Source organism: Ctenopharyngodon idella, chromosome 22 (assembly GCF_019924925.1).
Source record: "Ctenopharyngodon idella isolate HZGC_01 chromosome 22, HZGC01, whole genome shotgun sequence".
In the NCBI taxonomy this organism is placed as follows: Eukaryota; Metazoa; Chordata; class Actinopteri; order Cypriniformes; family Xenocyprididae; genus Ctenopharyngodon; species Ctenopharyngodon idella.
Genome location: NC_067241.1, coordinates 18668408 through 18694472, shown reverse-complemented (window position 1 = coordinate 18694472; position 26065 = coordinate 18668408). Strand labels below are relative to the sequence as shown.

Sequence of the window (26065 nt, the reverse complement as noted above, 5' to 3'; positions counted from 1 at the left end):
AATTTATGTCTATCAGGACATCCATCAGTGAGTACAAGAAATGGCAAGAAAACAAAAATCAAGACAGACAAATCATAATCAAGAGTCCGGGATTTCTTTTTCTGCTTCAAGAGAAAAGAAAAAAGGAAAAGGAAATGAACACTCAACGAGGAAAACGGATGGACGATATAGAGGTGGGGGGTGAAAGGGAGAAAGCGAGTGGCTTGCACTCTCCTGATGATGTAGAGCTTTTATCTGCCACGGGCATCCGTGAAGGGAAAGCACAGGATGGGTCAGCAGCGGCGTCTCTACGGGCCTGCTGACAGACCTGGGGCAAAATAAAGACCCTGATTAAAGCCGGACAGCTACAGGCGGAGGGACAGCTGGGGGAAGATGTATGGACAGACAAACACACTAACACCAGAGCTAAACATAACCACCACGGCGCCATTAAAGCAGTAGTCAGGTGCTCAGATGGCAAGAAATGTATGCTGACCTCCATGGAAACGTCCTTAGCAGATCCCGAAACAAAAATGGGTTTAAAATTACTCACAAATGACACACTGGTTGAAAAAACAGGTGTAAACACATTTATTGTTCTTTACTCCTCATTTCAGTTAAGGGAATGTGGAGAAATGGTTTGTCACAGTCGCTAAGGGAGTAGCTGGAATTTTCAAACAAATTAAAAGGTGTTGTAATTTCCCCCACAAAGGTCAGCAATTTCTTTTTTAAAATGATTCATGATTACTGTATTTTCTTTGTCCCCCATAAGAGTTCTCCATTCATTTATGATCCACCAATTCAGGACAGAATCTAGTTGTTTTGAGCTGTAAAAAATGCATTTTGTGAGAGTGGAAAAACACTTAAAGGGATCGTTCACCCAAAAAAATAAAACCTGTATGAATGGAAAAGATATCTTTTTGGTCATACACTGAAAATCAAACATTTTTCAAAATATCAAAATATTGTGTTCCACAGAAGAAATCAATCATACAGGTTTAGTACATGAATAATTAATAAATGATAACTTATTTTTGGGTGGACTATCCCTTTAAGCAATGCTTTACATCCATAATGGACTTAATTTAGCTACATGACTGTAAATGATACTCTATGAAAATATAATTTATGCAACTATCCTGTTATTAAAATATGGTTGAGGAAGAACCTGAAGTATAGAGATTCTGTAATGATGGATTTGTGGTACACTGTCCTCTACTGGCCATGACTTGAAGAACATTATGACATGTATGATGCTTCTATGTATGTTCTGTTACTCTGCGTGACCTTGTAAATTGCCCCCTGGGGACAAATAAAGAGTTTGAAATGAAATGAAATGTTTAAAATGATGCTGATACAGAAAGAAATTCATAAATAATAGTCATACAAAAGAATAAACAACAGTGTAATCGGCAAATAAAATGCGTACACCATTAATACTGCACCATATAAAACTAGTGATGATCGAATCAGAAAGTCCACATTTATCAATCACAGCCTCGCAGTGTCCATGAAACAGGAAATGGTCATGTGCGTTGATTGTCCCTCCACATAGTTCAACTCAAAACGTATGAACTAACAAAACTGTCACCTTATTGCCCAATTTAGGTGTTCATAATCAGAAAAAACACCTTCTTTTGGTCATCCGCTAAAGAGTTTCTGAAAGGCAGTCTAGTTAGATTTGCATAATTGTATGTTAATGTTTAACAATATAATATTGCACATTAAAGTTTCACATATGAAATAGCAAAAACGGGAACAAAACCCCTAAACATTCACAGTTGTCTTGGCTTAAAGCTTGAAATCAATGGCAGCCATTGTCACTTTTTTTTTTTTTTTAAACATACATTTTAAAACCTAAACTATCCAAAAAGTGTTTTTCCAAGCGAGAATCCCACCATGTTTTCTCAATCCGAACATATAATCTCCAAGATCAGTGCAACTTGTGCCACTTTCATCCCTTTTCTCAGGTTCAGTTAGAAGCAGACAAACCCCATCATAATGGACTTCCTGCAACAAGGACCCACAGTAAAACAGGGATTGGATTCATTGGATGACACTAAAAATAGTGATATACAAGGGGAAAGCGTGGGGGGCCCACCAGGACAGAACTCAACACTCTCATTCCACCACCAGGAAAAGGAAACGTGGTCATGGCAGTGATGTCATCCTCTGAAATAGCTCTCCTGTCTGGACACATGTCAAAGTCCTCTGAAGCCATTGTTCATTTTTCATAAGGCGTTAGTTCAAGGCATCCAGTGATTTGACATCCCTTTTTAAATGCAGTAGTATGCATAAATATTACTGAAGTAAACAACGCATAAAGCTCCAGTTGCAGAAACCCACTCCGGAGATTCCGTCAGTCGATATATATCGTTCAGGCAACCTTTGTAAACAGCTTTGGTGACCATTCACCTATAATGGATACAAAATAGCTTTGGTCCAATAGGAGAAAGCCACAGAATGGGATCCAGAACCATCTCCAGAAGGTAATGGGCTTCAATAGCCAATAATATATGAAAAAGCTGATCGCTCTTCAGTGAATCTTTGAGAGCCCATTGGCCAGGAGGAGTTTGAGGGGGATGGTTGAACGAGACACGGTCAGAGGCAGTCTGTGGAGTCCTGAAGAAAGGAAACAGGAGAGTAAACTACATTAGAGCGCTAACCTTGATCTAACAACCAGAAAAGGTAACGATGTTTGGATTGAAAGCAAACCAAACCAATCAATCAAAGAACAAAAGCCAGTAGGCGGAGTAAAGAAAAAGAGATGGTCTATGCAAGCGAGTGTTGTTTGTGTTGGGTGGAGGGCGATGGGTGTGTGTCTTCCAGAAGGAGTTTGACGCCCCGAGGTCCCCAAGGAAACCTTCTCCCCTTCTGTCCCCTCTCACTTTCCTGAGAGAATTGTGTTTTTTCTATCTGAGGAAAGAGACCTACCCATAGAGAAACATGGCCTGTGCGAGGAACACCTCACCCAAAGACCAACTACAAACACTGGCAAATGGCAGCATAGCGCACACCCCTTGTCCTTTCAAGATACAATGTGTACATGCACAAATCTTTCCCCTCACACGTTTTCCTTGAGATAAATGTTAGAATTAACCCTTACAAAAGGTCAATACAAGTCAAGGTCTATCAACACCATTTGTTGAGTCATGTTGGAAATAAAGGGCATTATAAGTCCAAATCCACAAGACTTACTTATATGCATTATAGCTTTTATGTGTGTGTGTGTGTATATATAATACATATAATATATAAGGGGCGTTTCCTCCGAAGAAGCAAGGGAGGCAGTGCCTTCTCAAAAAAAAAAAAAAAAAAAAAAAAAATAGGATGAGAAAATAATCCATATTACATATAAAACAACAACACAAATATTACAAATTACGACATTAAAAAGAGCGCAAGTCACTCGTATTTCTAAAGGAACACTGTCCAACAGCGACACCCGCAGGTAAAGTTACAGCAGGAGTTGTGCCTCCCTTTGCTCTCATAGAAAACCATTAGACCCCCTATAGCGTGCGGTGGGTTTTGTGGGGGGTAATTGAGAATGAATGGGGGAAAGTCACGTGAGAGGAGACAACATCTCCGTCGCGCTATGATTGGATGTAATTGGTTATGATTGGATATGATTGGTTTGTGTGATAAATCCCGCCTCTTGTTTACGTGCACGTTCCGCGCGTCAGTTTGAATGAACAAATGATGCCGTCAATGGGAAGACTAATTGAAAAGTAAGTAAACAGATCACCCAATTAGATGTCACCGCTTTATGTCACATCAAAATCAAACTTGAAATGGACTGAAAACATGATTTTTAGTGCAATCAGCTTGGTGAAATTAAAAATACATCTTCGTGTCTGTGACAGACGGTGTTTACGGAGCATGACTGATGATTCAAAATAGCCTAAGTTGACTATTAAAAAGAAAAACATCAATACACAAATAAAATACATTGTTTAAATTGTTATAGCTTTTAGTTATTATTTTGGAATAGATGTAGAAATGCTTAAAACACTAACTTGATGAGATTGACTTGGTTTTGATAAATAGAACATTTATTACAATACATTGTTAATGTAAAATTACAAAATAGAATTGTATTTGGTTTCTTTTGTGATGTAATGTAATGTTCATTTAACAAGGAAGATGTGTCAACGTTAAGAGTAATGCACATGAATTTACATTTGATTCGTAAATAAAAAATGTGCCTCCTCATTTCAGAACACCACTGCATGCCACTGAGAGATAGATATATATATATATATATATATATATATATATATATATATATATATATATATATATATATATACATACACACACACACATACACACACACACACACACACACACACACACACACACTCACTCTTCCCCCCCAGAATATTAAAGAAAAAAAATGCAGCACTCATCAAAATAAGTGGTAAATAAATAATAAATAAATCATTATGAAAAATAAAAAATAAATACATAGACAAAAATATAAAAGACTAACCAAGGGCACGGATAAGTTCTCTTTGCAAGGCCCATGTGACTGTGTTGATGAGGCAGGCGGATGTGAGTCCAGCAAAAAGCATATTGTACAGGAAAACAATATGGAAACTTCCGAGCCAGTTATACCGTCCAAAGTCTCCAAGCAGATCAAACCTTGTAATTCCTACATGTAGTTACATGAAAAAAAGGATCATTATAAAGTATTCAAATTGTAACGCACCATTGCTGAAATACTGCTAACTACTGCCGTCTTGTGGACAGACAAAAAAAATACAAATTTAACTCTTGTCATTCATAAAGTTTGACACGTGGCCCTAAGTGTCCATTTATTAAACATTTTCAATAATTTTAATATGCTTTGAACCACCAATAAGAGATAAGAGTGTAGTACTCTCAGCTACATTTAACATTTAGCAGTTTAGCAGATTTTTTCTTTTTTTTAAAAAAAAAAAAAAATGCTAATTGTGTCTTGGCCTACAACAGACCTCAAAATCATGCTGCTATTAAATAACAAACATTAAATAATGACCAATCATTTTAAAACACTCACCCAATGTGCGAGAGAAAACAGGCAGGGCTGAACTGAGTATTAAAAGAGAAACACAGTTCCCTATAATCTGTGGAGAGACATTAACAATTCAGTTTGACTATAAAGAGCCACAGCCTCTGAATGTGAGATATCCAGCACTATTCCCGCCGCTGTATGAGAGATCTCTGTACCTGCGTGAGGGTGGTGTCCTGCGCACGTGGCAGCAAACCGGTGAAGAGCGGAGAGCTGTAGAAGCCGACGACCGAGGAGACCATGAGATACAGGATGATGACCACCTGCACCGCAGCTCCCAGAGAGCCGAACATTGAGAACGAGGCAAGCCCCAAGTTTGGGTCCTGCAACAGAGAAGACCAACCATTGTGAGATTATGATAATGAATTATTACTGCAATACTTTTATGATGCTTTGGAACATTTTTAGTACTCCTTTTGTGTTTTGTGGAAGGAGAAGATAGCAGTATATGGTTTTAGAAGGACATGAGAGTGAGTAAATCAAATTATGAAATTATTTTTCCTCCCCCATGAATTACATTCACAGGTCCATCTATGAATCCTGTAAGAGAAATGGCAAATGTAAACAGGACATTGTCATGCATCTCACCTCCATCCCTCTAGGCATGGCAGATTCATCGAAGAGCAGTTCCAGCACGTGGAAACAGACCATCAGCACACACACCGCCTGAGAAACACCGTAAATTTGGTTTTAGCACAATGCTATAATCGTAGCCATTATAAGTATTCTGCATTTCATAAGGTTCACTCTTACAGTCAAAGCTAAAAGCATCAGCATGGCCACTGGGTATCCCAGGTTGCGCTGCCATGGAGATACTCTCTTCCGCAACTCTACGTAGAAGAAATAAGGATGAAAAGCAATTCATGATAGTTAAATGATCAATGTATTTAACAGTTTGACAGGCGTGTTTGTACCTAAAGCAATGCGTTTGGACTTCACACTCAGAAGCTCCTTGTTGATGGCCTGTATGTTTGCACTGATCCAACAGGTGTTGTTACCTAAAACATTAGATAGAGAGGGTTTAGAAGTTTAGGAAGCATGTAAATCCTTGTTCATAATGCCAGAAAAACATCTTTAGACATTAAAAAGAAAATGAGAGAAAGAAAGAGAGAAATCTTTATAAGGTGGGGCCACTTCCTTAACAGCAGCCAGTATGCCTTTCTCACATCCTGACACTCACTTTTCAACTTCCTGGACAGAGAGGCCTCTTCAAACACTGTGCAGTTCATTGTTTCTTCCAAGTTCTCCAACAACTAAAAAAAAAAAAAAAAAAAAAAAAAAAAAAAAAAAAGGAGAAGACTCTTAACTTCACACATCTAATTTCTCTTTACATATATACACTATAATTTAAAATTTTAGGGTCAGTGAGATTTTTTTTATTTTGCTTGAAAGATTAATACTTTTATTTAGTGAGGATGTATTCAATTAATTAAAAGTGACTGTTAAGATATTTATAAACGTTACAAAAGATTTCTGTTTCAAATAAATGCTATTCTTTTAAAATTTCTATTAAAAAAAAAAAAAATGTATCACAGTTTATGCAAAAAAATTAAGCAGCACAACTGTTTTTAACATTGATACAATGAGAAGAAATGTTTCTTGAGCAGCAAATCATCATATTAGAATGATTTCTGAAGGATCATGTGACACTGAAGACTGGAGTAATGATGCTGAAAATTCACCTTTGATCACAGGAATAAATTATATTTTAAAATACATTAAAATAGAAAACAGTTATACTAATTACACTACTGGTCAAAAGTTTGGAAACATTACTATTTTTAATGTTTTTGAAAGAAGTCTCTTATGCTCATTAAGGCTGCATTTATTTCATAATAAATACAGAAAAAACAATGATATTGTGAAATATTATTACGATTTAAAATTATGGTTTTCTATTTTAATATACTTTAAAATATCCTTCAGAAATCATTGTAATATGCTGATTTATTATCAATGTTGGAAACAGTTGTGCTGCTTAATATTATTTTATAACCTGTGATACTTTTTCAGGATTCTTTGATGAATAAAAAGTTAAAAAATATCAGCATTTATTTAAAATAGAAATCTTTGTAACAATATACACTACCGTTCAAAAGTTTGAGGACAGTCATTTTTTTTCCTTTCTTTTTTTGAAAGAAATTAATACTTTTATTCAGCACGGATATGTTAAATTGATAAAAAGTGATAGTAAAGATTAATATTATTAGAAAAGATTTATATTTTGAATGAATGCTGTTCTTTTTAACCTTTTATTCATCAATGAATCCTGAAAAAAGTATCACAGGTTCCAAAATAATATTAATCAGCACAACTGTTTCCAACATTGATAATAAATCATCATATTACAATGATTTCTGAAGGATCATGTGACACTGAAGACTGGAGTAAATTCAACTTTGCATCACAGAAATAAATTATATTTTAAAGAATATTAAAATAGAAAACCATAATTTTAAATTGTAATAATATTTCACAATATTATTGTTTTTTCTATATTTATTATGAAATAAATGCAGCCTTAATGAGCATAAGAGACTTCGTTCAAAAACATTAAAAACAGTAATGTTTCCAAACTTTTGACTGATAGTGTATAATACTTCACTATACCTTCAGGGACCCCTGATTGAAAACGATAGAAATACACCACAAACAAAAAGTAATTTTAACAGTTATCTTGTCCACTTACCCGAGGTTTGACCAATAAGCTCCCAGTGACGCTAAACATGCGTGAAAGCCCAAAGGGTGTGCACACTGTTACAAGACAAAAGAGGAAATGAGATCTATATATGAGAAGTCAAATGTAACGAAATACAAAACTAAACGTTAAACATCAAATTATTTAAAAACAACATTTTTTACAATATTATATAAACTTACACAAAAGCAGCAGAACGCCAAAGAGTGAGATTCCAGAATAGAGATAGGGCAGGTAATATTCCCAGAGGTCTGAAAAGCACAGGAAAAAAGAGCATAATGTTACTAAACCTGTATCTTTATCTTGCTCTTATACAATTAAGAGAAAATTTGTGAGTCTAGCTAGCATTAAACTGTGACACTGAACAAGTGCAGCACATAATCTCTAATGTTGCACGGCTGCCCTCACCGTAAAGACTCTCACGGGCGGTGTTGTGATGGAGAAGAGCTGATGCCACCCACACGATGCCCAGCACCAACAGACTGAGGAGGAGCAGCATCACTGCCGTCTCATACACCCGCGCCATAACGCCCTTTCAGAGGAAAGCACACATATCAGCTGAACATCAAACACAGATCTCAATACAGATGCTATAGAGATGCGTTTACTGTTAAACTAATTATATCATTTTACCTTTTTGGACCCAGCAAATCCTTCTGATTCAGTAAAAAAGTAGGCGAACGGCATTAGGAAGACAAGAGAGAGGTTTGAGAATAAGAAGACTAGGTTCCACAAGCCTGAAACGGAGAGAGGAGGAGAACGAGTGATTAAATAAAAAAAATATTGTACTCTCATATTCCCAAATTAAAAAGCAAAAACCCATCTTCATGAAGCTTCGGAGCGTTATGAATCTTTTGTGTCGAATCATGATTCGGATCACGTTTCAAACCACAAACTGCTGAAAACACGTGACTTTGGCGCTCCGAACCGCTGATTCGACACAGAAGATTCATAACGCTCCGAAGCTTCATGAAGCAGTGTTTTGAAATCGGCCATCACTATATAAGTCGTTATTTTGTTTTTTGGCGCACCAAAAATATTCTCGTGGCTTTAAAATATTAATATTGAACCACTGTACTCACATGAACTGATTTAAATATGTTTTTAGTACATTAATGGATCTTGAGAGAGGAAATGTCATTGCTGGCTATGGAGGCCTCACTGAACCATCGGATTTTAACAAAAATATCTTAATTTGTGTTCTGAAGATGAACGAAGGTCTTACGGGTGTGGAACGACATGAGGGCGAGTAATAAATGACATTATTTTTATTTTTGGGTGAACTAACCCTTTAAATATTGTTTGCTCACAAGACCTACCAGGTAAATGGGTGGAATACAAAGAATACAGCAAACTTATAGACCACTAGGGGGCGACCATGTGCCATACTAACTTCAACTAGCGCTTCATCTAAGTGCCATTAAGCTTTTATTCTGTTTATTTCTCAGTTGGTCTGATATTTCCTGGCTAATTCTATTGTGATCACGTACAGTCCTTGCAGCTTATGAGGTGCACGTGCAAACTGAATATCAAAGGGCAAATTAAAATCTGGATTTTAGACTAAATTGTGGCCTTGGATTTACAGCCAGAGACTTGGCAGACTCACTGCTTTGCCCAACACGTGTTAACAAAGAGCCGTTAGATTTAATTTGTGTTCCCACAGAAAGTCCTTATGGGAATAAAAACTTTACTATTTCAGTTCAGATTGGGTGACAAAATGAAGCTGTAATTGATTAGATTGAAAACTCTATTAACTCTTTCTAAATCGATATGGTATAGTCACATAAACCACATGTGCAAAGCAAACTTAGTTTTTTATTTGTGCGTGTGTTTTTACCGCGGATGAGCGAGCCATTGAGCCACTGCATGTAGTAGCTGTGTGGGAATGTGAGCAGAACTTCATTGGACAGGATGGAGATGGGCAGGAGCAGCACTGCACAGACGGCCACTGAGAGAGTGAATGTACACAGCCACAGCCTGCAGAGCGAGGGGGAAAAAACATTCAAAAAAGGGTGAGGAAATGTTTTTGCAGCCATTTACTTTGACATAGTGCCAGCTGTGAAGGGAGGTGGATGTTAAACGCCACGCTGGAGACCAAAGAGCAATCTGTCCAATTACAGTCATTCAGGCAAACTAATAAAAAAATGAAATCGTAACCACTAACCAGTAAAGTGTCCTTTACTTAAAGTCAGTGTGAATTGCAGAGCAATGCACAATTTTACTGCCATAATGTGACACATTTCCGAGTGAAATTAGATATCTAATTGCTAAAGTAAGATGGAGATGATTTTATGCATTTAAATTTATTTTTATGTGAAAAATGGGATGTTAAACACCAGAATTGAGCCAGACTTGCTAAAATAATGCATAAATAGATTCCTGGCTATTAGTCCATTATCCAATAGTTGTACAGCCTACAATAAGAAATTTAATTTTCACGTAATGTTGATACTTTATTAAAGACCCAGGAGGTGAAAATCAAGTTCTTAATGATGTTTATGTGGTGTTTTTAATATGAATTTGCACATGGTTTGTCTTAAAGCATAAGTCAGCACCATTGCTGAGTATTTTCTGTTTAAAACTGCAGTGATCTAAAGTCACGGTTTCAAATCGCTGGTGTTTCTGACGTCACAAACTACCTTGTAACAAATCATGTCAACGTGCCGGCGGGCTTTAGCATGGCTAAATTAAACCAGTATTTCCACTTGCCATTGTGCAGCGTTTACTACAAGTTAACCGCATAGATCTCTGAGCTGGTGTAATCGAGTGGAAGCGGGGCTAATTTGCATATTCACTGATCCACGTATACTAAATGAAGCAAGGGTGTAGTTACATTCAACCTATTTTAAGGCTGAGTTTTAAGGGATAAAATGATTGACTACAGGGGGACTTTAAAAGAAGTAAAAAATGCAAATTTAAGTCCTGATTACTTACGCAATTTTGTTGACAGTGGCATCCTCAATGTCATCTGTGGGCAAAAAAGGAAAAAGAAATAAGTTTGTCTCCACAACACTATCACACTACTGACATAAAGATGATGACTAGACTCACAGTTCAGCCTTGAAACTAAATTGAACAAAATAAGATCTCAAAATGACCCAGATTCATTATAAAGCTATTCCATGAGGTAAAAACTTTCAAACCATTTTAGCAAAGTTTATTTGAAAGAAATTTTGGGAAGCCTTCGTCATTTGATCGTTCACTATTGCACATGCAGGAAAACAAAACCCATCTGAAGAGTAATTTGTCTCAATAACAAGGACAGATTGAAAGCATGAGGCAGAAAGAATGAAAAATAAATCTCAAACATTCTCATGTGAGAAAAGCAAAACATGCCCAGTGTGACAGAGCTGCAGGGTAGATATGTGTGACATTTCCTGGGTGAGCCCCAAACCTAACGCAGAACAGGTTTTCTGCACATTTCCTTCACAACAACCAATATACAACTGAAAAAAACAGCTTCAGCCCTCCACGAATGATGCACGTTTAGTCTATGAAATGGACTTTGAGTTTTAGATGTGTTAAAAATACACAAAAATTGAGCAACAAATCTTGTGCAGTGATTCTGTTTGTGTTCCTAAATTAGAATATGTATCAGAACGGTAATGGTTTGGCTGGAAGTTAAGTACACGATGTCCCGTGTGTCTAACATAGGACATATTCTTACATACATGCTAGACAAATGTTTTTAAAGGCTGCAATGACACAGGAGCTGCTGTGCTCATGGGGACCCAGATTCAAGACCGAACCACTGTCTCTCCTTACACTATCCTATCAGCTCTACTCTGACCTATATAATAATTATGAAATTATATCATTTAACAAATTGTAAAACAATTCTTCAACAGTCTAGCAGTCTGGCTAGAAGTTACATGCACAATGTTCTGTGTCTAACACAGCACATGTTCTTACTTTCCTCTGCACTATTTTTAAATTTTTGATCATGTAAGCATGTGGTAGACGGACATTTTTAAAGGTTGCAAAGACACCGGAGCAGCTGTGCTCACAGGAACCCAGGTTCATGTTTGAAATGATTTCCCTTGTCTCGCCCTACACTTTCCTGTCCACTGATATGAGACAAGTATAAAAGGTATAAAAAATTTAAGAGATAAATAAAAATATGTACAATTTGTTTGAGACCCCATAAAATCTGTTTATTTGTACCTAGCTGTCTTTGAGCAAGAATGGAACAATGTAAAAAGCCGATAGATAAATAAATAAATAGGGCTGCCCCCTAACAGTCGACTAATCATTCGTTGACTAGAAGTCGACCAAAATTTCATTAGTCGGTTAGTCGCAGGAAAAAAAAAAACCTTGTGGCGTAGTCACACAGTCCGTAAGGAACAGATCATTAACGGCGGATCCTTGTAGTAATTACAGCATGTTGGGCAGAAAATCCAAACATTCGCCTACCATCCATCGACCTCAAATATGGCATATCATTTGAAACATGTAAGTAGTAGCAACTTTACATGGCTGCTCACTCTAACGTTATCTATAACGCTATTATTAGGCGCATATCCAAGTGTTTGTGCGGAGTGTGGAAGCTAAAGTATAGTGCGCTTACTGCAAGACATGGAGGCGCCGGCGCGATCACTTGCATTTTTTCTGATAACAGCGGAAACAACCTAAAATACTCTATCATTTTTGGTCATATAGATAAGAGTAGTACACCATCCTAAACTGTAAAGGGTTTTTTAATCGATAACAAAAAAAAAAACGTTGTGCCTTTGTAAAATAAAGAAAAACAAACAGGATGCACTTTCTGCCATCTTGGTCTCCCTGAACTGGAGCGTGTCACAAAAATGAACCAAAATTAGCGTATAGGCTACTTGCCTCACAGATATGAGAGAAAAATCTGTAACATATAGGATAGCTTGAAATGCCTACTTTTAAACGAACCAATTCAAATCGAAAATAAATACTCTCTGCTTATGTAATCCATATGAAAGGAGCATTTCACTCTATAGACACGTTAGTGTGAAGATGACGAGTCAACATCATCTTGGCAGCCGACACTGACTCAGAAAACAATAGTTTAAATAATTAAAATGTCTCCTTGCTATTTTGTTCGCGACACATTCATAATCATTACTTTTGCCGTGCTTTGCAGCAAGATTTAAGTGTGCGCTAAAACGCTCATTATGGTTTAGTATTCTTCTCAGTATATATTTATTAAGTAATTAAATTAATATATATGTGCGATTAGTTGACTAACGGCTTAAATGAAGACTATAGTCGACTAGAAAAATCTTTAGTCAGGGGCAGCCCTATAAATAAATATTATAAAATGCATTATATTAAAAATCTTTCAAGACCCCTGCATTCTGTTCTGCTTTACACAAGATGCATCCTGTGTGCGGCTCCTAATAGTTCTTTAACCGTCTAAACAAGCCTGATGTGTTTTAAACATGTCAAGTATAAGAAAACAATCCCTCAGATTTTCCACTGAAAGCAGGTATAGCAGAACAGGGAGAAAGCAGAGAGTTCAATTAAAGGGGTATACACCAAAACATGAGGTAGTGTTCTCTTACGAAACCTCAGGCAGCGCTTGGGCAGGGGGCCTATGTTTATCTCATGGGAACATTCCTCATCCACACCGCTGCCCTCCCTCAACGTTACATAACTGCTGTCAACAGCAATCAGAAACTTTGACTCTTCTATTCTGAAGATTTCATTTTCACAGCTAAAGAACAACAAAACTATTAATCGAATAACAGAGGAAATACGGTGGTACTTCACTATCTGAACATAAGGTACTAAATAATTTGGCAATTACAGGGGCATGACCATGTCAGGTCATGCTGACCAACAAATAGTCAGTGAGTAGAAATGTTGTTCAGCTCAAAGCAGCTGCAGTAAATCACAGGTGTGATTTGAAGGACTGTAATAAATGAAGCCAAACAACTGCTGAGCGTCCGGGGGTCACGTTAAACTTACCAGTGACGAACTCAGCATTCTTCTTGAAGTGAGTGAGAATGAAGTGTGACAAGATGTACAGGCAAATGAAAAGCAGCACGCAAATCTAAAGCAGAGAAAAGAAAAGAAAAATCAGTGCAATTTGAAAACATGAAATGATTTACATTTTACAAATACACTGCAGCTTGTTTTTCAAGAAGTCTGACATTTAACATCAGAAGGAAAAAGGCCTGAAGCTGGAGCATAACTGAAGTGTTTTATTCCAAATGAAAATTGTATTTTCTTCTTGTATATGCTCACATAAAGCTAGCTTTTCCAGTCCTTTTAGGAAACTTTAAGATCCCCACCCTTGGTCTGCACCAAATTTCATTATATGGAAGAGAGCAGTGTGAACATTCATCAAAACTTTTTCTTTTTATGTTCCACAGAATAATCACAATCATTCTTAAAAGACTGGGTATAAATGGCACTTTGCAGAATATCCGAGATAACTTACATTCTCACAGAAATCCGCAGTATGAGTCACGCAGTTAACGTGAGCAACGTAGTCGTGAACAGGCAGCTACAAGACATGCTGTGCAAATTCACTGCTTGGATGTGTTGCCAATATAAGTTATCAAGAACACGTTAGACAGAGAGCCTGTAATGGAGCAGAGGTCATGAAACACACTCCAGCACAGCCCTATTATCACTGATACACGCCGCTGTACGCGGTCCAGATTGCCTTTATAGCTCTGTGACATAAGAGCTCCTAATCAAGGACATTTGGTTCTTAATGATAACACACAGACCAGTGACAAGACTGAACCGGTCAAAGATGTTATAGGAATATATTTCGCATATTATTGATAAAAGATAATGGGAAGAAAGGGGTATAGCAGTGATAAACAAACTGCATTCTGTGTCCTAGAATGGAAAAACAATAGAAAGAGGGAATCAATAAGTAGAGTGTCTCCTTTTTTTAAAGCCAGCTGTCCCTTTCTTAGCAATCTGAATTCTTAATGAATGAACACCCACAATACAGACTTGAGAATGAAGGTAACAGCACCAGATGGAGGATGAAGATTACAGCTCAAATGCAAATGAAGAGTTAAACCAGTTATAACCGGGATTAGATGAGGTATTACAATAAAGATTTACAGTCAAATTTACATTTAGAAGATATTAATAGTTGGTCATATTTATATTGTATCTTACTTACATCATTATACACACACACACACATTTTATATTTATATATATATATACACACACACACACACCTACAATTGTAGTGCTGCAATATAACTTCTCAACATTTGACCAGACAAGAACAAACACAGATGTAAGAGTAAAACAGTAGAAAAGAGAGAGAAAAGAAAAAGAAAAAAAAAAAAAAAAGTACATTATGAATTAATGAAGCATTCATTAAAGTCTCCAAAAAATGGCTCAAGACAATTATGATGGACTTTGTTTGGGTCGATCGAAATTAACTCGCATTCAAATTAGCGTCTCATTTAACATTTACTTTTCAAAATAAAACTCCTACAAAGCCACAATCTATAAAATCTGATATCAACACATTCCCCATAACCTGTTGGCATCAAATCGCTGTTATCTCTTTTGGTGCTATTTTAACATGGAGGAAGGGCAATGCATGATTCTTCCCATTCTCATCCTGCCGGAGAGCTGCAGTGGGATCTGTCCACATGACAACAGCCTTCTAATTCCATGATTAAACCTCTAAGATCCTCATGTGGAGAAAATACTTTTGAGAAATGAAAAAAAAGACACACAGATTATACCTTAGGGATATTGAGTGAACTAAAGAAAAACACTTCTTAAGCACCATATGTCCCATAAAAGAGGAAGAGGGATGAGGGAGGGGACAGGACAGGAAGCTGGGATTTTGTCTTCAAAGTGCCAACAGCATGGGAAAACAATGAATCTTTGGGATACATCTCTCTGGAGCTCTGAAAGGTGTTCAGTCATCTGTGCTCAGCGTTTGTTTAAGACAGCATGCACTGAACCAGAGTTGAAACAGCCAAGCTAAAATACAGTATATGTTAAAACTGAAAACAAAAAATTATATAACAGTTGAATATAACATGATAATACATGTCTGGTGTCATTGTATTACCAGTCAAAGAAATTTTGTCTACACAATGGAAGCCAATGTGGTCCAGAACAACACTGGCCTCAACGGACTTTCATTGTATTAAAAAAAAAAAAAAAAAAAGTTTTTAAAAATATATTCTTTTGTGTTCCACAAAAGAAGAGGAAAAAAAAACTTGACATGGGTGCGGTACGTCATAGGGCGAGTAAATGACGACAAATTTCATTGTTCGGTGCACTATCCCTTTAAATCCTTTCAAACAACCACAAGGGTGGACAATGACAATATTTACAAGTCCCTGTAATACCCTGTCTGTCGTAGGTCATTAATCAGAAAGAAACTTAATCTTCTATTTCACTCTACGTGGGCAATGGTGAGCATGATTTCAAACTTCTTCATCTATTTGGGTCTATGGTATTGAGACAGGCCGTATAATGTGAGTGTAATCGTAGTAACCAGCAACCAGGTCATCTATAGTGTATTTGCTGACCGATTTGGCAGGGCTGGTTAAACAGCCGATCACAAACGTTCTGAATCTTAGGGCTTATTCAGCTGCTCCGGGTAATCCTCACTGCACAACAATACGAGACCTGGAACGAAGCCGAAGTTATTTCTTGAAGTGAAACAGCCTATTTAGTAAAACAGTCAGCTATAGAGCGACTGTGAACTGACTCAATGAGAAAACAACACTTGTGGTGTGCTGGGATAGATTAGCAAAAGGACAGACGTAGGACAAAAATACTAATAACTTGATTAAATCCGGGCAATTAAGGATAATTAGACCAGTGTCACATTAAAATGTGTTAAAATGTTGTTTGGCCCCTAAAGTTGATCTTCACAGGCTTTTTATTACATTTATGATATACAAACAACACAGTATGTTTTTCATTCATGACAAGCACATCATCTATGCCAATTTACATACATTATCAATCTGAACAATTGTAACTTCAAATTAATAAAAAATACAAAATCATTTGTATATAAATGCACAATATATCATAACGTATGATACAGGTCACTACAGTGTATTCAGAGGTACTAAACTCATTTCTAGATAGAATAAGAATAGAACATTAAGAAATAATCAAATTGTAAAGACTCAAGTTCGTTTTCATGAGGAACAAATAATAATACAAGTCCAATCATAAAGAAGATCCCTTCTTAGTAGACGTAAATACAAAGCCCTCTGTTGTTGAAAGCCGAGCGACATGTTCAGATATGCACCTTAATAAAGTGCATTACACACACAATGCATTCCTTGCACATCTAGAGAACGGGAACCGTGCCAAATCAGCTACTCCCTCTAACAGGTTGTCCCTCTCGAAGATCAACCAAGTACAAAACTGTGACATTGTCATAAATTTTGTGTTGCTTTACAAGTATGAACTCAATACTTCTTGAGTTCCACCCAAGAATCTATCTACAAAAAATTAGTTTTATCTGAATACATTCTCAGTTTAATTCAGCTGTTTATTTAAATTAAATTCATTTTATTTAGGTGGTAACAATTAATTGGTGTAAATATTAGTGTAAATATTCCAAAATACCTAAAGAATCCTTAGAAAGTATCACAGTTTCCACAAAATAATAATAATATATATAATATAATGAAGATAATAATAAGAAATGTTTCTTGAACATCAAATCAGCATATTAGAACGATTTCTGAAAGATCATGTGACAATGAAGACTGGAGTAATGATGCTGAAAATTCAGCTTTGCCATCACAGGAATATTATATATATATATATATATATATATATATATATATGTCAACATTTGAAGTGGATCATAAAAAGTACATCAAAGTTGCATTTTGGTTTTAGGACAACTTTGATGAAAGGTTTTGATCCACTTCAAATGTTGACCAGTGTGTATATATTTTAAAATAGAAAACATTCATTTTAAATTCTAAAGATAATTCATAATATTACAGTTTAATTTTGCTGTATTTTTGATCAAATAAATCCAGCCTTGATGAGCATAAGAAACTTTTCAAAATACACACATTTATTTAAATCAGTGGTTCTCTTCAAACTGGTTTCACTTCAAGATCCAGATTTTAGATTGGGTCACCTTTTGATGCCCAACACAGGACCAAAACTGATTTTCACACATAAGTAAGAAAAAGAAATAATTATATTAGTATTACAATGAACTATATAGAAAAAAAACTAATGAATAAGAAAACTATTTCATGAATGTAATGCAAAAAAATGCATAAGTGATTTATCAGCATACAGTGAAGAGTCAGATATTCTGTTGGTATTAGTCATATTACTAAATGTACGCACATGACAGACTAACTGTACGCACAATCTTTGACGTCAACAACAAAAGATATGCAATGCATTTTCTCCACCCTTTTTAAAAGTTGAATTGATATTTCGCAATCCTAATAATGAACAATTATATGATTAGTTGCATTTTAGTATTTCCAGTATTACATTTAACATTGTTTTTCCCTGTAGTCTGTGATCCTATCAGAAAAGACCGGAGAGGCATTTCTGGGTCGAGATCCACCAGCTAAAAACCACTGATTTAAACTATAAATCCCTGATAAACATCAGTGACCAAGGGATCAATGACCGTGACAGCATGAGCCCGCTGGTGCCCAACGCCTGGGGCAGGAAAATAGTCTGATTTACATTATCTAGTGTGATCCATCTGTGCGTTTCACTAAGAGAGGCATTTCTCATTTTCTAGGAGGATTACAGCAGCTTTGCATCACAGACAAAACAGAACAGAAGCGTGTATAAATAAAAGTGAATGCCCTTAAAATGTCTGAAAACAGACTTTAAAGAGCAGCTTTTGTTTACGCAGAAAAACAAAGTATGAAGTCTATAATGTCTGCAACAGCTCCACCAAGATTATAACTATAATTCTGAACGTATGCGTTACGTTGTCCTTGTGAATGCTAGATTTAATATATAGTTTAAGAAGTCAGTTTTTGTAGCTAGTGAATTACACAGATGAGTGGTTTAAAAATATGCACCAAAACTATTGCTCTAAAATGCTGAGTGAAGGAGTAAAGGTTAAGTGTCTTGCTGTAAGGTCCTTGAGGTCTGAAGTTCAGTTATGATTGTGCTTTATTAGGTATTGACAAAGAGGTTTTCATACACCCCCACAACCCCACAAATCTTGTGCCATTTCAGAGAGTGCTAAATTTTACAAGTAAGTAAAAGAATGCCTCAGAGTCTGTTTGTGTACACATTACTCTACTTTATATTTAAATGTCTTGTAAATAATAAGCAAAGACAACACTTGCACACTCCAAACAGTCTAATCGATCAATATTTTATGAAAGAACACAAAGTACTCGTGCACGGTTCACGAAATAACGTCACACAATCATCTAATCAATCAATTATTATTGAATTCCATCAGGACGAACACAAGGGCACATTCATATTGTAACACTGAAAACGCTACTTCTTAATACTATGTAAACAAAAGCAGCAAAGAGAAGGAAACTTACAATGGTTTCTCGGACTCGGTCGTGGAATAGTTGCTCTCTAATCGTCACGTCTTCTGTTTCCATGCTTTGAAAACATGTCTTGGCGTGTGCTCGGTTATAATTTGTAAAACATTTGAATCTCCGATAAGATAATAGCTTACGTGGAAACTTGTCTCGAGTCTCGAACAAACGCTTTCCACCTCTAAACGTATTGCATTCGCTCCTGAATTCACTAAGTCAGCGAACTACTCTCCTGTTTCACTTCAGTGAGGAGGATAGATGCTTCTCAAATGATTATTCACCAGCTAACATGCAAATTATAAACAGCATTGAACTCATCGAGTCAGCGTGTTCACTGATGCTCCTCAGATGAATTTCAGTCGCTCGACTGGAGGGGGCTGGGCTGTGGGAGGAGAAAGGGGCGGGTTTAAAGGGTTAGTTCACCCAAAATGAAATTTCTGTCATTAATTACTCACACTCATGTCGTTCCACACCCGTAAGACCTTCATTCATCTTCAGAACACAAATTAAGGTATTTTTTTATGTAATCTGAGAGTTTTTTTTTTTTTTTTTTTATCCATAGAAAGCAACGAATTTATCACATTCAAGGTCCAGAAAAGTAGTAAACACATCGTTAAAATAGTCAATGTGACTACAGTGATTTAACCTTAAAGGAACACTCCACTTTTTTTGAAAATAGTCTCATTTTCCAACTCCCCTAGAGTTAAACAGTTGAGTTTTAACATTTTCGAATCCATTCAGCCGATCTCCGGGTCTGGCGGAACCACTTTTAGCATAGCTTAGCATAGTTCATTGAATCTGATTAGACCGTTAGCATCTCGCTCAAAAATGACCAAAGAGTTTCGATATTTTTTTCTATTTAAAACTTGACTCTTCTGTAGTTACATTGTGTACTAAGACCGACGGAAAAAGAAAAGTTGGGCTAGGAACTATACTCTCATTCCGGCGTAATGATCAAGGAACTTTGCTGGCGTACCATGAGTGCAGCCGGCGCAATGATATTGTGCAGCATCTCTCACAAATCTCTCCATGGTTGCAAGCAAAGAATATACACTAACAAGAAGCGACACTCAATAGAACCTTCCATTGCAACACCAGCGCCCAGCAGTGGCCCTGCGTTTCCGCCATTTTGGGGTGAAAGCGAGTCTGCAGCCCACTAGTTTCTATGGCAATATCAGCTGCTTTGTTAAAAAAAAAAAGTACATTAAAGCTGAAATCCAACCTGAATGATGACAACACAGAATAAAATACTATCACTAGTGATCGTCAAATCCTTTTTACAGTTTATTTTACACACTTTGTGTTTAAGTCTTCCACTTTTTTCACAAAACCTTTGCTCTCTAGAAACCCAGTCAGTTTGGGTTAAAATTCTTTAAAAGGCTTATAAACACTGAATTATTACCAACATATGAAATTAAATTAAGGACATGCATCAGAAAAATTGGGAATGTTGGACAATAAATATATGAATATAACAGCTTGATTTTGCAGTGTTGTCTAATGTCCACTGAAGCAAAAGTGTCCAAAAGCGGGAATTATGTGATAACGGACACAGCAATGCATCATGTATTATAAGATCATTATGTTTGTAGCGTGATACATTAAAACGTACAATAGCCTATTTCAATTCAGACCTAGATACTATTACTCCACTAGGTCTGAAATATATTGTTCGCTGCAAACGTGATGAACTTAAATTTATTAATTATTAATTTACTATTAATAAATGTGTAAAGTTGCATAAAATGGAAATACTCAGTAAAGTAGGCTAACTACATTACCTCAGATGGATGAATGGTTGGATTCCACAACTGGTAAAATAAAACATATATAAGACAATACAACATTTACTGTACTGTAAACTGTTCTATTGCGCTTCTGATTTGGCAGTGAAATTCGCCGATTTTGGGTGCGTAAGATGTGAAGGATTCTATGGTTCAGTTAGTATTTTCACCCCATAATGGCGGCCGCGCTACCGGAGCGCCATCTAGTGGCTGTTACCCAAAAAGTATCAAAGTGTCGCCTCTTGGGTTCTATACTCTTTGTTGCAAGTCACGCTCCCTGTGCAAGCAGGGGGTCACAGGCGCTGCGTAATATCATTGCGCCTGCTGCACCCAAAGTTCCTTGATTATTACGCCGGAATGAGAGTATAGTTCCTAGCCCAACTTTTCATTTTCCGTCGGTCTTAGTACACAATGTAACTACAGAAGAATCAAGTTTTAAATAGGAAAAATATCGAAACTCTTTGGTCATTTTTGTGCGAGATGCTAACGGTCTAATCAGATTCAATGAACTATGCTAAGCTATGCTAAAAGTGGTACCGCCAGACCCGGAGATCGGCTGAATGGATTCGAAAACGGTAAAACTCAACTGTTTAACTCTAGGGGAGTTGGAAAATGAACCTATTTTCAAAAAAAAAGTGGAGTGTTCCTTTAATGTTATGAAGCGACCAGAATAATGAAACAAAAATAACGACTTTATTCAACAATTTCCTCTCTCCACACATGCGTCATGGTGCTCATGGAAGTGCTGCACTGTATCAATTGCATAGGAGACTGACAGGGTAGAGAAGAAATTGTTGAATAAAGTTACTTCTGTTTTGTTTTTCTGCACAAATATAACAATAATAATAATTCCTTACATTTATATAGCGCTTTTTCTGGGTACTCAAAGCGCTTTACATATGGAAGGGGGAATCTCCTCAACCACCACCAATGTCAAAGAGTATAGAACCCAAGAGGGGAAACTCTAATGCTTTTTGGGTAACAGCCACGAGGAGGCACTTCGGTAGCGCGGCAGCCATTTTGGGGTGAAAATGCCAACTGGACAATAGAATCCATCACATCTTACGCACCCCAAATCAGCGAATCTCACAGTCAAATCAGAAACGCAATAGAAAATTTCTCAAACTCAGTAAATTTTATGACACCTACAGTAAATGTTGTATTGTTTTAACCTATACAGTGTTCAGCGTAAATGAGTACACCCCCTTTGAAAAGTAACATTTTAATGAACACAAAAACAATTTCCAAAATGTTGACAAGTTTTATAGAACATCTGTTTAACTTATAACATGAAAGTAAGGTTAGTAATATAACTTATATTACACATTTTTCAGTTTTACTCAAATTAGGGTGATGCAAAAATGAGTACACCCCACAACAAAAACTACTACATCTAGTACTTTGTATGGCCTCCATGATTTTTAATGTCTTCTAGGCGTGGAATGAACAAGTTGGCGACATTTTGCAACATCTATCTTTTTCCATTCTTCAAGAATGAGCTCTTTTAGAGACTGGATGCTGGATGGAGAGTGATGCTCAACTCGTCTCTTCAGAATTCCCCATAGGTGTTCGATTGGGTTCAGATCAGGAGCCACTGAATCACTTTCACCCTGTTCTTCTTCAGAAATGTGTTTAGGACCATTGTCATGTTGGAAAAGTGCACGACGACCAAGGGCACGGAGTGATGGTAACATCTTCTCTTTCAGTATAGAGCAGTACATCTGTGAATTCATGATGCCATCAATGAAATGCAGCTCAGTTCAGTGGGGTGTACTCATTTTTGCATCACCCTAATTTGAGTAAAACTGAAAATTTTGTTCTCTAAGTTATATTATTAACCTTACTTTCCTGTTATAAGTTAAACTGATGTTATATTAAACTTAGTCTTGTCAACATTTTGGAAATTGTTTTTGTGTTCATTGAGATATTGTTTAAAATGTTACTTTTCAAAGGGGGTGTACTCATTTACACTGAGCACTGTATATGTTTTATGTGATCAGTTGTGGAATCCAACCATTACACATCTGAGGTAACATGTGTTTACTATTAATAGTAAATTAATAAATTAATAATTAATAAAGTTAAGATTATCATGTTTGTAGCATAATCCAGGGATTAAAACGTATACCTATAGGTAGACTTATTGGAGTAATATAATAATAGTAAATTACTCCATTAGGTGTGAAATATGTTTTAATCCCCTGGATCACGCTACAAACATAATGATCTTACAGAACATGATTCATTGCTGTGTCTGTTATCCCATAATTGCCACTTTTGGACACAGTGGCTGTGTTTTTTTGTTTACATAGTCTTGCTTTAACGGACATTAATATAAGACAACACTGCAAAAAGTTTCTGTCAAGATGTTATATTCTGTTATATATTTATTGTCCAACATTCCCAATTTTTCTGATGCATGTCCTTAACCCTCTACTGCACACATGTTGATGGCACATGAAAAAAAATATTTCACATCATTTTTTGGTTCATTTGGGAACATTTTATTGATAAAAAAAATATATTTTTGCCCCCCACCCTCCCCCTACCCCAACATATTTTCAATGGTACAGAATCATAGAGAAAATTATCATCAAAATCAAATTTTTAAAAAACAAAATGTCAAGAAATCATTAAGTAAAAAGGGAAAAACACTTGAAAGACATTGATATATTGAATTTGATACATGCACAGGTCTGTATCATGTAGTGTGTCATGCCATATAATGTACTTCATGTAATAAGATTTCACTCCGTACAAAACTTCAAAAAGCACTTCTTCTCTGCTGTGAAATAGAGGTGTATGTTACAGTTTTTTCACATGACTTACAGGAACCCTGTATCTTCCCTTCTTATAACACATTATGGCCAACGTGAGGTATTGTCCAAAACATCCTCGAAAAGTACCCCTTATCACACAACGTTGAGGCAACGAAAAGAAAAACTGAATTTCTGAACATGCAAAATAAAAAAAACTTCATAAAACCTGACAAAAATCTTCTCTACACCTTCATACACACACACACATACATATTTTTTATGTACAGTTCATGTCATTTTAAATAAGATTACTAAAGCAAATAATCTTCTCACACCATGTGCTCCTGTGACCATGTGTCAGAACAGGACGTCCCACCTTTAAATGGTGCTTGATAGTGACTCCAACACCTTACTGGACTGTTCTTTGGTACTTTCTCGACCTTTCTAATTGGTTGTAATCATTTAAAGAAAAATGTACTAAACACAGGGCTTAAGAAAACTTTCCGCTGTGCTGTAGAGGGTTAATTTAATTTCATATGTTGGTATTAATTCAGTGTTTATAATGCTAATACTTGAACTTCACAGAATTTTAACCCAAACTGACTGGGTTTCCAGAGAGCAAAGGTTTTGTGAAAAAAGTGGAAGACTTAAACACAAAGTCTGTAAAATAAACAGTTAAAAGGATTTGATGATCACTAGTCTAGTGTTTGTATTTTATTCTGTGTTGTCATCATTCAGGTTGGATTTCAGCTTTAATGTACGTTTTTTTTAACAAAGCAGCTGATATTGCCATAGAAACTAGTGGACTGCCGAGTCGCTTTCACCCCAAAATGGCGGAAACGCAGGGCTGCTGCTGGGCGCCGGTGTTGCAATGTAACGTTCTATTGAGTTTCGCTTCTTGTCAGTGTATATTCTTTGCCAATGTGCAGCATCCACCTGGATGATGCGACGGCAGCCATACTGTGCCAGAATGCCCACCACACACCAGCTCACTGATGGAGAGCAGACAGAGTGATGAAGCCAATCAGTATATGGGGAGGATTAGGAGGCCATGATGGCCAGAGGCCAATGGGCGAATGGCCAGGATGCCCGGGTTACACCCCTACTCTGTTCGAAAGACATCATGGGATTTTTAATGACCACAGAGAGTCAGGACCTCAGCTTAACGTCTCATCCGAAGGACGGTGCTTTTTTGACAGTATAGTGTCCCCATCACTTTACTGGGGCGTTAGGACCCACACAGACCACAGGGTGAGCTCCCCCGGCTGGCCTCATTAACACCTCTTCCAACAGCAACATAGTTTTCCCAGGAGGTCTCCCATCCAGGTACTAACCAGGCTCAGCGCTGCTTAGCTTCAGTGGGAAACCAGTCTTGGGCTACAGGGTGATTTGGCTGCTGACAAAAAGTATTGTTGTCGCTTCATAACATTAAAGTTAAACCACTGTAGTCACGTTGACTATTTTAACAATGTCTTATCTGGACCTTGAATGTGGTAATTTCATTGCTTTCTATGGGAGATTAAAAAAACTCTGGGATTTCATCAAAAATATCTTAATTTTTTTTTCTGAAGATGAACAAAGGTCTTGCGAGTTTCATTTCACTTGAGAAATGTCATTTTTGAGTGAACTAACCCTTTAAGACTAATGAAACTTTCAATTCAATTCAATTCACATTTATTTGTATAGCGCTTTTCACAATATATATCGTTTCAAAGCAGCTTTACAGAGAATGCATGTCATCATTACAATTTAGAGAATGCAGTTAGCTAATAATGTAATAATTTAGGCAATTAATTTACAATCACTGTTAGCAATTTAATTGAAGGTAGAAGCAAAGAGCTCCTGGAAAAATGAATTACATATTAACAATAATTAGGATATATAGAAATTTGGGAATGTGCATGTTGATCAATAGTGAACATTTGCAGACCATTATATAAAACAATACAATACATATAATAGTTTCGTGTTTGAGGATGATGTAATAGAATATATGAAACTGAAAAAAAATTATTTCTGTATTAAAAATATGATCAAAGTGCAAAGTCTCTTATGCTCACCAACACTGCATTTACTTGATGAAAGCTGGATTTTCAGCATCATTACTCCAGTCTTCAGTGTCACATGATCCTTCAGAAATCATTCTGATATGATGATTTGCTGCTCAAGAAACATTTCTTATAATCATCAATGATGAAAACAGTTGTGCTGCTTAATATTTTTGTGGAAACCATGATAAAGTTTTTTTTCAGGATTATCTTCTTAATTGAATGCACTTTAGTAAATGTCTAATGTTC

The 26065-nt window shown here is 36.5% G+C and overlaps 1 protein-coding gene across 2 annotated transcripts; it reads right to left on the bottom strand.

The window, feature by feature from the left end:
- Positions 1 to 546: 546 nt before the first annotated feature.
- lmbr1l (limb development membrane protein 1-like) lies at positions 547 to 19598 on the bottom strand. 2 transcript variants are annotated; one of them, XM_051880478.1, is made up of 17 exons: positions 19226 to 19598; positions 14146 to 14289; positions 13671 to 13755; positions 10665 to 10698; positions 9568 to 9707; positions 8364 to 8467; positions 8139 to 8262; positions 7913 to 7981; positions 7722 to 7786; positions 6213 to 6285; positions 5947 to 6030; positions 5786 to 5862; positions 5621 to 5698; positions 5191 to 5355; positions 5021 to 5087; positions 4472 to 4633; positions 547 to 2601 (listed from the first exon to the last, which is right to left on the bottom strand). In XM_051880478.1, exons 5-17 carry the CDS (start codon positions 9596 to 9598, stop codon positions 2516 to 2518), a joined length of 1185 nt encoding a protein of 394 aa, XP_051736438.1. In that variant the 5' UTR covers positions 9599 to 9707; positions 10665 to 10698; positions 13671 to 13755; positions 14146 to 14289; positions 19226 to 19598; the 3' UTR covers positions 547 to 2515. The 2 variants fall into 2 exon arrangements, with proteins under 2 accessions (XP_051736438.1, XP_051736437.1); XM_051880477.1 differs by lacking the exon at positions 14146 to 14289.
- Positions 19599 to 26065: the final 6467 nt, after the last annotated feature.

Excerpts from the sequence above, each read along its gene's own strand:
- lmbr1l (XM_051880477.1), bottom strand. The coding sequence starts at position 19,288 with ATGGAAACAGAAGACGTGACGATTAGAGAGCAACTATTCCACGACCGA. Across the intron at positions 6,031-6,212 it reads TCTGTCCAGGAAGTTGAAAA|GTAACAACACCTGTTGGATC; the intron begins GTGAGTGTCAGG and ends CTAATGTTTTAG. Across the intron at positions 5,088-5,190 it reads AGGACACCACCCTCACGCAG|ATTATAGGGAACTGTGTTTC; the intron begins GTACAGAGATCT and ends GTCTCTCCACAG.